At 35.5% G+C, this 14,220-nt stretch overlaps 1 protein-coding gene and 1 long non-coding RNA gene across 2 annotated transcripts; one reads left to right on the top strand and one right to left on the bottom strand.

The window, feature by feature from the left end:
* Positions 1–5,366: 5,366 nt before the first annotated feature.
* Positions 5,367–9,878, bottom strand: LOC112733099 (uncharacterized). The gene is made up of 4 exons (XR_011869936.1): positions 9,375–9,878; positions 9,193–9,255; positions 6,174–7,870; positions 5,367–6,087 (listed from the first exon to the last, which is right to left on the bottom strand). It is a non-coding gene; the product is annotated as an uncharacterized lncRNA (long non-coding RNA).
* A 181-nt stretch (positions 9,879–10,059) lies between these two features.
* Positions 10,060–13,072, top strand: LOC112733097 (BTB/POZ domain-containing protein At2g13690). Its single transcript, XM_025781969.3, has 2 exons — positions 10,060–11,661; positions 11,896–13,072. Exons 1-2 carry the CDS (start codon positions 10,951–10,953, stop codon positions 12,841–12,843), a joined length of 1,659 nt encoding a protein of 552 aa, XP_025637754.1. The 5' UTR covers positions 10,060–10,950; the 3' UTR covers positions 12,844–13,072.
* The last annotated feature ends 1,148 nt before the right edge of the window (positions 13,073–14,220 follow it).

The following is a 14,220-nucleotide window of genomic DNA, read 5'->3' on the forward strand; positions in this document are numbered from 1 at the left end:
GAGAGAAAAGATTACTCCAGCTGAATGAGCTAGAAGAGTTCAGACTCAATGCTTTCGAAAATGCTAAGATTTATAAAGAGAAAGCAAAAAGATGGCATGACAAAAGGCTGTCATCCAGAGTCTTTGAGCCAGGACAGAAGGTCTTGCTGTTTAACTCCAGCAGATTGTTCCCTGGGAAATTGAAATCCCGGTGGAGGGGACCATATGTGATTACAAGTGTGTCACCATATGGGTATGTAGAGCTTCAGGATAGTGATTCTGACAAAAAGTTTATTATTAATGGACAGAGAGTCAAATATTATCTTGAGGGCAATGTTGAGCAAGAGTGCTCAAAACTGAGACTAAATTAATAGCTCAGTAAAAGTCCAGCTAAAGATAGTAAAGAAGCGCTTATTGGGAGGCAACCCAATCTTATTTATCTATGTTAATTACTTTTTTATTTCTTTTTCCATTGTTATTTTATATTTTTTTTAGGTTGATGATTATGTGGAGTCATAAAAACAGCTGCAGAATTAAAGCGGAATCAAAAACAGCATCAAAAATAGCACACCCTGAAGGACAAGCTTACTGGCGTTTAAACGCCAGTAAGGATAGCAGAATGGACGTTTAACGCCCAGTCTGACAGCATTCTAGGCGTTAAACGCCAGAATTGGCAGATAGACTGGCGTTTAATGCCGTAAAGGGGTGTCTGGTGGGCGTTAAATGCCAGAAATGGTAGCATTTTGGGCGTTTAACGCTAGGATGACACAAGGGAGGACGAGCAAAGCTTTTAAGTTTGGTGTGGAAAAGCTCAGCTTCTTGCTTTCCATAACCATTAATGACACCTAAGACCAGAGAAACCTTTAGGAAGAGAAGCAACAAAGGCAAGGAAGAGACATAGAGGAGCCCAAGCACTCCATAAGATCTTCAAGAGGAAGAACTAGCCGCCATCACTAAGGTGGACCCGTTCTTTAACTTCCTTGTTCTTATTTTCCTGTTTTTCAAATTCTATGCTTTATGTTTTGTCTATGTTTGTGTCATTATTACATGATCATTAGTGTCTAGTGTCTATGCCTTAAAGATATGAATGTCCTATGAATCCTTCACCTTTCTTAAATGAAAAATGTTTTTAATTGCAAAAGAACAAGAAATACATGATTTCAAATGCTATCTTGAAATTAGTTAAATTATTTTGATGTGGTGGCAATACCTTTTATTTTCTGAATGAATGCTTGAACAGTGCATATTTTTGAATTTGTTGTTTATGAATGTTAACATTGTTGGCTCTTGAAAGAATAATGAAAATGGAGAAATGTTATTGATAATCTGAAAAATCATAAAATTGATTCTTGAAGCAAGAAAAAGCAGTGAATACAAAGCTTGCGAAAAAAATGGCAAAAAAAAAAAGAGAGAAAGAAAAAGCAAGCAGAAAAAGCCAATAGCCCTTTAAACCAAAAGGCAAGGGTAAAAGAGGATCCAAGGTTTTGAGCATTAATGGATAGGAGGGCCCAAAGGAATAAAATCCTGGCCTAAGCGGCTAAATCAAGCTGTCCGTAACCATGTGCTTGTGGCGTGAAGGTGTCAAGTGAAAAGCTTGAGACTGAGCGGTTAAAGTCGTGGTCCAAAGCAAAAAGAGTGTGCTTAAGAGCTCTGGACACCTCTAACTGGGAACTTTAGCAAAGCTGAGTCACAATCTGAAAAGGTTCACCCAGTTATGTGTCTGTGGCATTTATGTATCCGGTGGTAATACTGGAAAACGAAATGCTTAGGGTCACGGCCAAGACTCATAAAGTAGCTGTGTTCAAGAATCAACATACTGAACTAGGAGAATCAATAACACTATCTGAATTCTGAGTTCCTATAGATGCCAATCATTCTGAACTTCAAAGGATAAAGTGATATGCTAAAACTGTTCAGAAGCAAAAAGGCTACAAGTCCCGCTCATCTAATTGAAACTAATTCTCATTGATAAGTTTGGAATTTATTGTATATTCTCTTCTCTTTATCCTATTTTATTTTTAGTTGCTTGGGGACAAGCAACAATTTAAGTTTGGTGTTGTGATGAGCGGATAATTTATATCCTTTTTGGCATTATTTTTATATAGTTTTTAGTATGTTTTAATTAATTTTTATTATATTTTTATTAGTTTTTATGCAAAAATCACATTTCTGGACTTTACTATGAGTTTGTGTATTTTTCTGTGATTTCAGGTATTTTCTGGCTGAAATTGAGGGACCTGAGCAAAAATCTGATTCAGAGGTTGAAAAAGGACTGCAGATGCTGTTGGATTCTGACCTCCCTGCACTCGAAGTGGATTTTCTGGAGCTACAGAAGCCCAATTGGTGCGCTCTCAATTGCGTTGGAAAGTAGACATTCTGGGCTTTCCAGCAATATATAATAGTTCATACTTTGCTCGAGATTTGATAGCCCAAACCGGCATTCAAAGTCAACCTAAAATTTCTGGCGTAAAACGCCCAAACTGGCACCAAAGCTGGCGTTTAACTCCAGGAACAGCCTAAGCACGAAAAAGCTTCAATGCTCAGCCCAAGCACACACCAAGTGGGCCCCGGAAGTGGATTTCTGCACCATCTGCACTTAGTTACTCATTTTCTGTAAACCTAAGTTACTAGTCTAGTATAAAAACTACTTTTAGAGATTCATTTTGTACCTTATGACATTTTTACACTTCATATTGTATTTCTGACGGCATGAGTCTCTAAACCCCATGGTTAGGGGTGAGGAGCTCTACTGTGTTTCAATGGATTAATGCAATTACTACTGTTTTCTATTCAATCACGCTTGATTATATTCCAAGATACTTATTCGTACTTCAATCTGGAGAAGATGATGATTCGTGACACTCATCATTATTCTCAATGCTATGAACGCGTGCCTGACAACCACTCCCGTTCTATCTTAGCTCAACGTAGTCATTGGGTGACAGCTTGAGTGTGTATCTCTTGGGTCCCTGATCCATAAGATCAGAACCTTCGTGGTATAGGCTAGAACCAATTGGCAGCATTCCTGGGATCCAAAAAGTCTAAACCTTGTCTGTGGTATTCCGAGTAGGATCCGAAAAGGGATGACTGTGACAAGTTTCAAACCTGCGAATGTTGGGCGCAGTGACAGTGTGCAAAAGGACAAGGGTCCTATTCTGACGCTAGTGGGAACCGACAGATGATTAACCGTGCGGTGACAGCGCATATGAATTTGTTTTCATCCGAGAGGATCATACAGCCTGCCATGGAAGGAAGCCATGCGTGTTTGGAGAAGAAGACAGTAGGAAAGCAGAGATTCAGATGACAGAGCATCTTCGGAACCTCAACCTGCTTCTCATTACTGAATCACAAGTACTGTTTATTTCATGTTATTTATTTTCATAAATATAACCACTATTATCATTAATCTCCTGACTGAGATTTACAAAATAACCATAGCTTGCTTCAAGCCGACAATCTCTGTGGGATCGACCCTTACTCACGTAAGGTATTACTTGGACGACCCAGTGCACTTGCTGGTTAGTTGTGCGGAGTTGTGAAAACTGTAATCACAATTTCGTGCACCAGGGAGTAAGCATTGTGTGAAAATAAATTGAACCAGTTATAGTGAAACAAGTTGAACTTATGATGCTTGAGACTGGTTGCATTTTTTTTTTACACTATTATTTCACGCAGCTATGTGTATGCATATTGGTCTGATTGTGAATATTGATTATACTTATTATAGTTTTTGTTTTGTTTTGGTATCTGGTTTTTTTTTCTAAGGCTGCTCTATGATGTTGCTGCTAAAAGACTGTTTCTGAAACATTAGTTTATCATTATTTTTGTTCTATTTTTTTAGTTGTTGAACTATGTTGGGTGACTATAAATTAATCTTTACACTTTTACCTGTTCTACATTTTTTTTTGCATACATGGTGAACTGTTTTTCCATGCAGGGGGAGAAAGAAAAATGAATTGAAAGGCTGTTGTTTGTTTTTATCTATGATAATGTTTGAAACTGTTGTTGCTGCTGTTTGTTTTTATCTATGATGATGTTTGGAGCTGCTATTTATTATTTGAATTTGTATTTAAAAATCTGCAGTTTCATCTGGTTGTGAATATTGTTTATAGCTTAGCATCTGAGTATGTGAATAAATAGTATTTAATTAATGTTTGGTTTAGCTCTAATTCATGCTTGTTTCAAGGTTGGATGATGGTTTTTGTGATTTGATAAGAGGCTTGTAAAACTTTGACATATGATGTGTCCCTCCTTGATGACAAAAGGGGGAGAAAAATGAAAGAAGGGCTGAATTGCTGAATTGAAATTGTTTCTTTGATGCCCTGTTTGAACATGAGCACTTTGTTTAATAATTATGCTCTGCTTTGTGCTCCGTTTTGGCTCATTGTTTTGAGCACTTTGTGTTATAGAATTTTAACTTGAGCTCTAATTATATTTTGAAAAATTTATTTACTCAAATATACATATATGTACTGTTTGGATCATGTTGTGAAAATAATGGCTCAGTCTTAAAGGTTCCATGTTTTGAAATCTTTATCTTCTTGGAACTCTTTAGAGCTTGTATACAGGTGATGGCTTTCTTGAATATTTTGTTAATCAAGCACACATTAAGGGGGAGCACATTGAACAAAAGAAAGGGGGAGATTTTGGCAAATCTTCAAAGGAAAGTTATCAATCGTAACTCTTTCAATTCAGTTTAATAATGTTTGTCATCAAGGAGGAGATTGTTGAGTTTGGAAATAAATATTAAATATGATGATCAAACATTATTAAAATGTTAGTTAAATATTTATTAAAATACTACAAATTGTTTGTTTGATGAATTTGGTTAAGTGTGTAGGCAAGTAATTTAATTCCATATTGGGTCAAAAGGCAATATGAGCCCAACTTGTTATTAATCAAGTCATGTGCAAAATTAATATAAGTGGGTGTGCTTTGAAATAAAAGAAAACTAAATTGGCCCAAATGGATCATTGAAGAAAATTCAGCTTTGGGCAAAATTAATTCAAATATTAGTGGCTGAATATTAAAAAAGAAAGAAATCCAAAGTTGGCCCAAAAAACTAATAAAAAATCCAAATAAACTCTTCTCTTGGTCCAACATCATTATTGATCCAAACTAGAAGTAGAAAGAAGTGGATTAAGACATGCTTCGGTTACCTACTGGAATCCAAATTTCAATTTCAATTAATTATATTCTTTGGTAACCGAAACTCTCATGGTTAATGGACTTCATATTGCAATTCAATTAAGCTCATACTTAAGTAACTAAAAGCCATACGTGGCTCCATGTATTGGTAACAGGAAGTGAAAATTAAATTTGATTTAATTATATTAAATGCTTTACATGTTACTTTATGTATAGAGGAATGGAAGTGAGATTTCAATTGAGTTTAATGTGCATTGATGACTTCCAATAAAAGCTATTCTCTCTTCTCTCTCATCTCTCTCTTTGCATCCAGTCATATCATCTGTGAGAGAAGAAGAAAGAAGGTAGAAGTTATCAGAAGAAAAGTGAAGTTACAAGAAAAGCCTATGAAGAAAAAGGCTGGGGTGAAGATGGCCTTTGAGAAAAGAAGATCCAAGGCATGGCATCACTGAGATCTTTTCCACTTAAGGCAAGATGTGGAGAAGAAGCTTCAAGATCTCCATGCCTAAAGTAGAAGCCATCCGATTCGGTCAGAGAAGAAGATCTCTGAAGTGAAGCTCGTTTTCACTTTTGTTCTTCCATCACAGAAGGTAGCTACTATAGCTACGTGGAGGTAGAAGCAAAAATGAAACAGAAGGAGCTGTCAAGGATCAAGAGTTTATCAAGGGTCAGAAATCCTTCTTGGGGACCAAGTCAAGATGGAATGCTCATATTGATGAAGTTTGATGAGAAGGGATGAAGAGAGAGGTAATTGCATGTTGATTTTGGTGTTGAAGAAGAAGAAGTTGCCTCGGTTGAACCGTTTCAACCTTAGAAGCTTCCCCTTCTATAATAAGGGTGAACGGCCAAGGCTTGAGACAAGGAGTGAGAGCACACGTTTGAGTTCCCATAGCTCTTTGAGCTGTTTATTCTTCTCCTTCATGGCTTTCATTGAATATTTCTTTTTCTCAGTGAGTCTGTCTGTGTTTCATTGGTAAAAGACAAAATGTGAGGTTTTGTAAGAAAAAGCCAATGAATAAAAAAAGACAAAGAGTTAAAGAAAAAACCATTATTATCTCAGAAATTCTTTGTATGTATTTCTGTTTTGTTGTCATGATCCTGAGAGGATTCCCTTACAAGTTGGGTTAACACTTTATGGTTGAAAGCTAGATTGAGGTCTAGTCAAGTTCAAGTTGGGGTAGAATCTAGACTTGTTCCCTTGCAAGTTGGGTTAGCACTTTGCGGTTGAAAGCTAAATTGAGGTCTAGTCAAGTTCAGGTTGAGGTAGAATCTAGACTTATTCCCTTACAAGTTATGTTAGCACTTAGGAGTTGAAAGCTTGGTAGGTGACCAAGTCAAGTTCAGGATTGGGGATAGATTCTAGACTTGTCTCGGATAGGAAGGGTAGTTCCTAGGGAGAATTGATGTTTATAATCTGTATGATTATAGTGAAATTCTGTCACTGTTGTGATGAAGACTGAATGTAGGCTTCAGTCACTGTTGTGATGAAGACTGAATGTAGGCTTCATTGCACTTAGCAGCTGAACCAGGATACTTCTTAGTGTGATCCTCTCTTTCTCTTCTACTCCATTTTAGTTTCTGTTGCGTAGGAGATAAAATCAAAAAATATCTCTTGATTAATTATGAGACAAAAAATAAAAAATCTCCTAAAACTATTTTAAAAGACAAAAAGTAATACTCAATAAAAAAGGATTAAAATTCAATCCCTCTTCTCTCAACCACTGATTAGCATCAACTTCAAATAAAAATAATTAACTACTTTCTTCCCTTCATCGAAACTTTCAAATTATATGAACTCACGTTATTAGCAAAAGTTCTTTTGATAATTTAATATTAATTAATAATAACGTATCATACTATCATTGTAAAATATAAACTAATTTAAAAAACTTAAATTAGGAACTGAACTTTATACTTTAGTAGAGTCAGCGAGCAATTTTCATAACTTAGATGATTAATAAAGGTCTAATTAATAATAAGCTAATAATTATTTTTAAATTATATTTTATATTAATTAATCACTAATTAATAATTATTTAAATTTATTTTTTAAAAATATAAAATTATTAATCATTAATTATTAATTATAATTATTTAAAATTAACTGATAAACTTAACCGATTAAAAATTATTTATTTATATTTTTTTTTTTTCATAATTCTCTATTTCTGTGCACGGAGCTATATGATCGACCAATCTTTATTGGACACTAAGGATATAAACTACTCAGTGTGTACGAAATTGAGTCTCGCGTTGGCAGCCTAACTTAGACCACTACTTCCAGGACCAAATCGTCTTCCCCCACTTATAAACCAAATCATATTTTCAACATAGTCGCTTTCTCGAGTCAAATCATGATTTAATTGTTACAAAACCAACACTATTCTCATCAAATTTTTGAAATAAAATAAAATAAAATTGAAAGCATCCATGAAAAAACAACGAATAATCCAGCGACGCCATAAAAATTAGAGAAGACCAAAACCCAAAATTTCATCCCATGTTGACAAATATTTACAAAGACTACATTGAAGATCTCTCGTCAGCAGCAACAATACTTAACTGGAGAGAGTCATATTATTATTTGATATACGTTCTAGAAAGGTGCAGATGCTATGTCCCTGAAAGCATCATGTGCAGCAGGGTCATCGTCTCTCATATTTTGTAATTCTTGCGCAGGATCAATATCCATCCCTGTATCATATCCCATACGGCAAGCTGCACTAACCACCGGCTGTAAACCCTGCACATGCCATAAATACAGAATTAAACTACTGCTCGGCCAAAAAATTAGACAAGTGTTCTCATTGAAATTTAAAATATATATATATATATATATATATATATATATATAATTTACTTTTCGTTTTAAATTTTTTTTAAAGAAACCATCCATAATATATTATCATGTCGGTAAACCTAACTAATTTTTTAAAATATTATTTTGTTTAATTTATTTTTAATTATATTTTATATTTTAATATCTTATATTTTAATAACTAATTAATTTTGTTATATACTGAATTTTTAAAAAAATATATATAAATTTTAAATTTAAAAAAATAAATAATATAGTATCATGTCATTAAAAATATTCACTATCTAAAACTAATACTATCTGCTATAAAATTATTCCAAAACATTTTTAATATATATTTTATATTAAATTTTACACTTAATATATTATCATGTCATTAAAAATATTCACTATCTAAAATTAAAACTATTAGCTATAAAATTATACATCCAGATAATTATCTTCTTAAAAATTATTTTTTTAATTATCTAACACCTAAATAAAAAAATTCAGCAGTCGTACGTTCATATTCCCTTTTGAGTAACGGTACCCAATATACATATATAGAGAGTCATACAAGGAGAAGATATGATGGATTAAATTTTTTAAAATATGTTAAAATATATTCGACAATTAAAATATGGATATAGTGCAAGTTCTCATGCATGGGAACTCCATTATCTGATCCACCCTAGCCGTGTGCATGCCTCCAGTACGTAATACAGAGATATAAAGATTACTATTACTCTAAAACTATACCAATATTTTTCAATAATTTTACATTTTAAATAAATAAATGATTTAAAATCTAAATTTTATGAAAAAAAGCATACATTATCTAAAATTTAATAAAAATACAATATTTTATAATCCAATTAAATAGATAAAAAAAAAAACTTAAAATGTGTATACTTATACTTATTATGTAATAATGTAAAAAAAAAAAAAAACTAAAAATAATACATAACTAATACTTTTATTATTTTTGCCTATTATTTTGCCAGCATTTATAAAAAGGGTTAACCACCCTTAACATTTTTTCGAAAATAATAATATATCCTCTAATTTTTTAGCAATTGCCTTATTTGAAATGACAAGTTATTTTGTTTTAAAATATATAAAACCACCAAAAAGATAAATTCACAATTCTGTAAGACTAATATTTTGGTTTATTCTTAGAGTAACTGCCCAATATATCCATAATATTACCAACAGCGAAATCTCTACAATGAAAGAAACTAGCGGAGAATAATTAATTAAGCAATTACCTCTGTGAAAATTCTGGAAGCTTCTTCTATAGGCTTTGTATTCAATATGTACATCGCTAAATTCTGTAAATTCCATAACAATATATAACATCCCATATTAGGCATATATAGTTGTGGATCGGAAGCTAAGAAATAAAATAATAATGAAATAAAAGAGAGATAATTAGAAAGCACTTCCTAACCCTTGCGGATTCAAGTTGGTCGATGCTGAGAGTTCTGGGTTCCCTTTCAATCGATGAACTCCGTTCAATGGATACCATCGGTGCCTCCATTATATATTCTCTTGTTTTAATTCTTTGTGTATGTCGAATTGAAACGCCAAATACTATTAACATGAATGATTAGAAGTCGGTCACCAAGCAACTATATCGATTGTGATTGAAAATATAAATCCGTTGTGTGAGAAAGAGTACAAGCAAATTGAAATGGAGTGGTTTATATATAGTTGTGGAGGAAGGGGGGACGAGAAGCACGGTGGTCTACAGTGGCGGCTAAGCATGAGAGGGTGGACCACGCAAGAGCAACGTGGCGAGGGAAGAGGGAAGGGGTGCACGTGGCGCACAAAAAGTGGGGTGTGTTGGGGACAGGTGTCGTGTGATGGAGACCATAGTACAAACAGAGAGAATTTACATAGAATAGGAGTGGGGAACGTGTTTTGTATGGTTCCTAAAAGGGGAAATTTGGGGGGCGAAATAGAGATTACGTGTTAGGAAGGCACCGCCAATGAGGTTTGGTGGACGTCATTGACTCAGTTATGGTCTTGTGGAACGTGGACGCTCGTTATGGAGGCGTATCATGCTTGATGGCGACGCTTAGATCTATATATCATATCAAGATCTGGATGCTTTCAAACCCATGTATATGATGTATCATATATGATTTTATTTTATTCTATTCATTCATATATTATATTCCCTTGTAACCAATAATTCTGTTGCATCTCATATCGCGTATGGCTCTCTCTATCTTTATATTTGCATACATCTCGCTCCCAAAGTTTCTTCTTTCTAGCGCTTTCAATCATGTAACTTCCTTACATTTTTTTTCCCCGTGGGTGAGTGACGCTGTGAGAGAAGGTTAATTCATGCATGATGGTCATGTATGTTATATGCCATGCACGTGGCATTTTCAGTTTGGGTTTGAGGCCTAAAGTAGTGCATAAAGTATAAACTACAAAGAACTTGGGTCTTGGGTGCTGTTTGAATTTGGGACAGCTTGGGCTTGTCACGATGAAGCCCGTCAAGTAAATAGGCCTAAAATGACCGACTTTCGAATCCATTATGAATGAACTAATATGCAGATAGTGTTTTGTGTCCTATTATCTAAGAGACTTATTCACTTACCTTAACACAAGCGGTCAAGTCCAAAGATAGTGTTTTGTGTTTACCCTAATCCGAAGTAAATATTTGCTTGAACATTGAACATTGGTTCACACGGGGAGTCAGTGAATTGTGAATTCCTTGCTTGAGCGTTGGCAGCGCCTTTTGATGGATACTTGACTTCACTTGTCGCATTGTTGCGAGTGAAGTACAATTATCAATTGGTTTCTGTTTCTAACTACCACTTTCACCTCAAAAATGAAAAGGCCATCCGACCGCAAGAAAACAAATAGGCAACTCATGACACCAAAAAATAGGCATCATCTCTCGTGACACTAGGCTGTCAGCTCAGCTCCTCTCCCATTTGCATTTTCACTATAACTCGTACTCGCTCACTAACTCAGTGGCGCAACTGAGTCTGTGACTCGCCCGCCCCAAAATGGACTACTTGTCGTCCCGTAGAGACCGGAAGCTCGTTTCCCGGCGGCGGACGTGGTGCTGCTCATTTACCACCCCTCCGGCGAGCCCCGAAAACTCTTCATTCTCTCACACCAAATCGCCCCGCAACAAAACCGAAACGCTCTCATCATTATCGAAGCACACCACGCTCGCCTCCATCCCCAACTCCCCTAAATCCCCCTTCCCCATCGTCTCTCGGATTGACCCTCGCCGGATCCTCTCTCCCGGAAGGGTCTCTCCCATCGACTCCGATCCTGCCGTCACGATTGAGCCCGAACCTGGACTACGATCCGCAAGCTTCCGTGCTCCCACTGCGCCGAGTTTCCGGTCGTCGCCGCCGGAGATTTTGGGCTCAGGTTCCAGTTCCAGTTCTGTTGAAGGAGTCAACAAGAATGGCTTTGATGTGAGATTGACTTTGAGAGGGAAGAGAGGAAGTTGCATGGTTCTGGAGGTTGATTCGGGAGTTCTGAGCGCGAACTCGGAGGTTTTTGCGGATTTGGTTGGCGATTACAAGAAGGGTTTGTCGCTGAAGAATTCGAGTGAAGCACCCAAGATGTGTAGAATGGAGGTTCCTGCAGTTGAGAACTTAGGTGTTTTCAGAGACACCATCGAGCTTATGTTCGAAGATGACGATGATGTCACAAAGAAGCTCATCAAGGTTGGAGTCTATCGATCCATTGACATTTTGGAGGTTCGTTTTTGTGCCATTCAATTTCTTCTGTTTCGATATTCTCTTATGCCTTTGTCTATTGTTGCTTTGTTACGTGTTAGAAAAAACCATATACTCTACATACCTTGAAAAGGAATTAAGAACAAGGCATAAGAGTTAACACACAAAATTGAGTTTCTTCTGTCAAAACAAATTTCATATAGTTGAGACTTTAATGTTATGAGTTTTTATAGCCTTTGACATGATATTGAATAGGTTTCGGCAGGCATCATGTTCAACAAGGGGGTTTTGTCCTGTTTGAAATACCTTGAGGCTGTTCCTTGGACGGAGGAGGAAGAGGAGAAATTGAGAAGCCTCTTCACAAGATTTAAGTTTGATGATGCAACTGCAAGAGACATTCTAGCAAGACTGTACTTGCATGATTCAACGGATTCCCAATTCCTGCCAAATATAGCGCGGCAACTAGTTTGGTCTATCAGCACTTGTGAGGATGCCAATGCAAGAATTGAACTCAAGTCTCTGATGAAGGGTCTTCTGTGTAAAAGCTCGGTCTATGGGAAGAACCATCTTGACATCAGCAAGGAGGATCTCTATGCTGTTTGCCGCTCATGTCTGGCTTCACTTGTTAGCCTCTTTGAGGAGACGTCTGACACAATCCCTCCCAGAAGTTTCTTGGTAAAAAAAGATTCGAGCAAGACTTTGATTGAGCGAATCTCAAGACAAGTCGATAACATCAACTGGTTGCTAGAAATTATGCTTGATGGGCAAGTAGCAGATGACTTTGTGAATATATGGGCAGATCAGCAGCAACTTGTTGGAATGCATGAAAATGCATCCCCCATGATCAGATACGAACTCAGCCGAGTGTCGGCGATTCTGATTATTGCCATGGCTACAAGAAAACTACAATGCAGGTTGGAAGCGAGATCAGGACTTCTCCAATCATGGTTTAGGCCTATGCTGTTGGACTTTGGTTGGTTACAGAGATGCAGGAAAGGACTTGACATGAAGGCCATGGAGGAGGCTATGGGACAGACACTTCTTACGTTACCTTTGAAGCAACAACATGTGCTGTTTATGGTTTGGTTTAGGTATTTCTCAAGTCATGGCACTGAATGTCCAAATCTAAGCAAGGCATTCCAAATATGGTGGCGCAGATCATTTTTAAGAGGCTGTGAAACTTATGCCATTGAATCAAGATGAATGCATCGCCATTTGGCACCACTACATCATTTCCTACCGGAAGTAGAGTTGATATTTTATTTTCTCTCATATATTTCAAACTCAATAACATAGATAGTCGGCACCGGATTCGATAGTCCCAAAACATTTGGACCATTAAATGGTTTCAGAACAAAACATGTTTTTTAAGTTTTTTTTTAATAACTGCTAAATAGTCCTTTTTTTATTTTAATTACAAATTAACCTCATATATTTTATTTAATCATAAAAACTATTTTTTATTTTATAAATGATTATTTTATCATTAATCTATTATGTTTATTAACAATCAAAAACAAAAACAATAACGAATTAGATCTTCCATTGATCCTAATAAACTTTTTGGCCATTCCAATCGATTAAAAATCCGTGACATTCGTCCAGGACTGTGAAATCGTATTTCTTTAAAAATCAATCGATTGGATTATCAAAACAATCGATTGAATTTCAGGTTTCCCATAACTCAATCAATTGGACTACAGGTTGTTATCACAAAACAATCGATTGAAAATTGCAAGGCAGCATAGTTTTCGCAAAAATCAATCGATTGGTCATATTACCCAATCGATTGAACGATGACTAAAATATGGGTTTTTTATAATTCAATCGATTGTTTATACTACCCAATCGATTGAATGCTTCAAAACAACCTGAGGTCTCACAATTCAATCGATTGGTTGTGTTAACCAATCGATTGAATTCATCAAAACAATATGGATTTGCCAAATTCAATCGATTGGTTGTGCTACCCAATCAATTGAAGTGTGTACTACGCCTATTTCAATTTTGTTATTGTTTTTATAAATTATTATCTTATTATTCATCTATCTTATCTTTAAAATTCTGTCTTCAATTTTTAAGGTTTTATTTTGATTTAGATATTCTTTCATATTCATTTGAAGAAATCTCATTTCTTCAAATTATAATTTACGCAAATCATAGTTCTAGATCTTGCAATTGCATATCTAAAACTTGATATTAATGGAAAGAATTGAGGCTAATCCTAATCCACTAAGAATTGCGTCCCGTCCGTTTTTTAGTTTTAGCTATATTCAGATCTTAGAACTGTGATGTCAATTTTGCATTCTTATAACATTGTCTTCTTGAGCTTATTCACTTGAGCATGTAAATGTGATTGATTGCATAAATGAATGGGACTCCAAACTTTCAGTCTTCTTTAGGGTAATTGGTTATGCATTCTCTCTTTTGGATAAATGATAATATATTCTACGTATTTGAATAGATTTGTGACTTTTGTGCCTAGGAATTGTAAGTGATGGGTAATCAATTTTATATGTCTTTTATGTACCATAGGTACCATTTACTGGATAGCACAACCAATCGATTGAATTCGACAAA

Source organism: Arachis hypogaea, chromosome 13, assembly GCF_003086295.3.
Source record: "Arachis hypogaea cultivar Tifrunner chromosome 13, arahy.Tifrunner.gnm2.J5K5, whole genome shotgun sequence".
Classification (NCBI taxonomy): domain Eukaryota; kingdom Viridiplantae; phylum Streptophyta; class Magnoliopsida; order Fabales; family Fabaceae; genus Arachis; species Arachis hypogaea.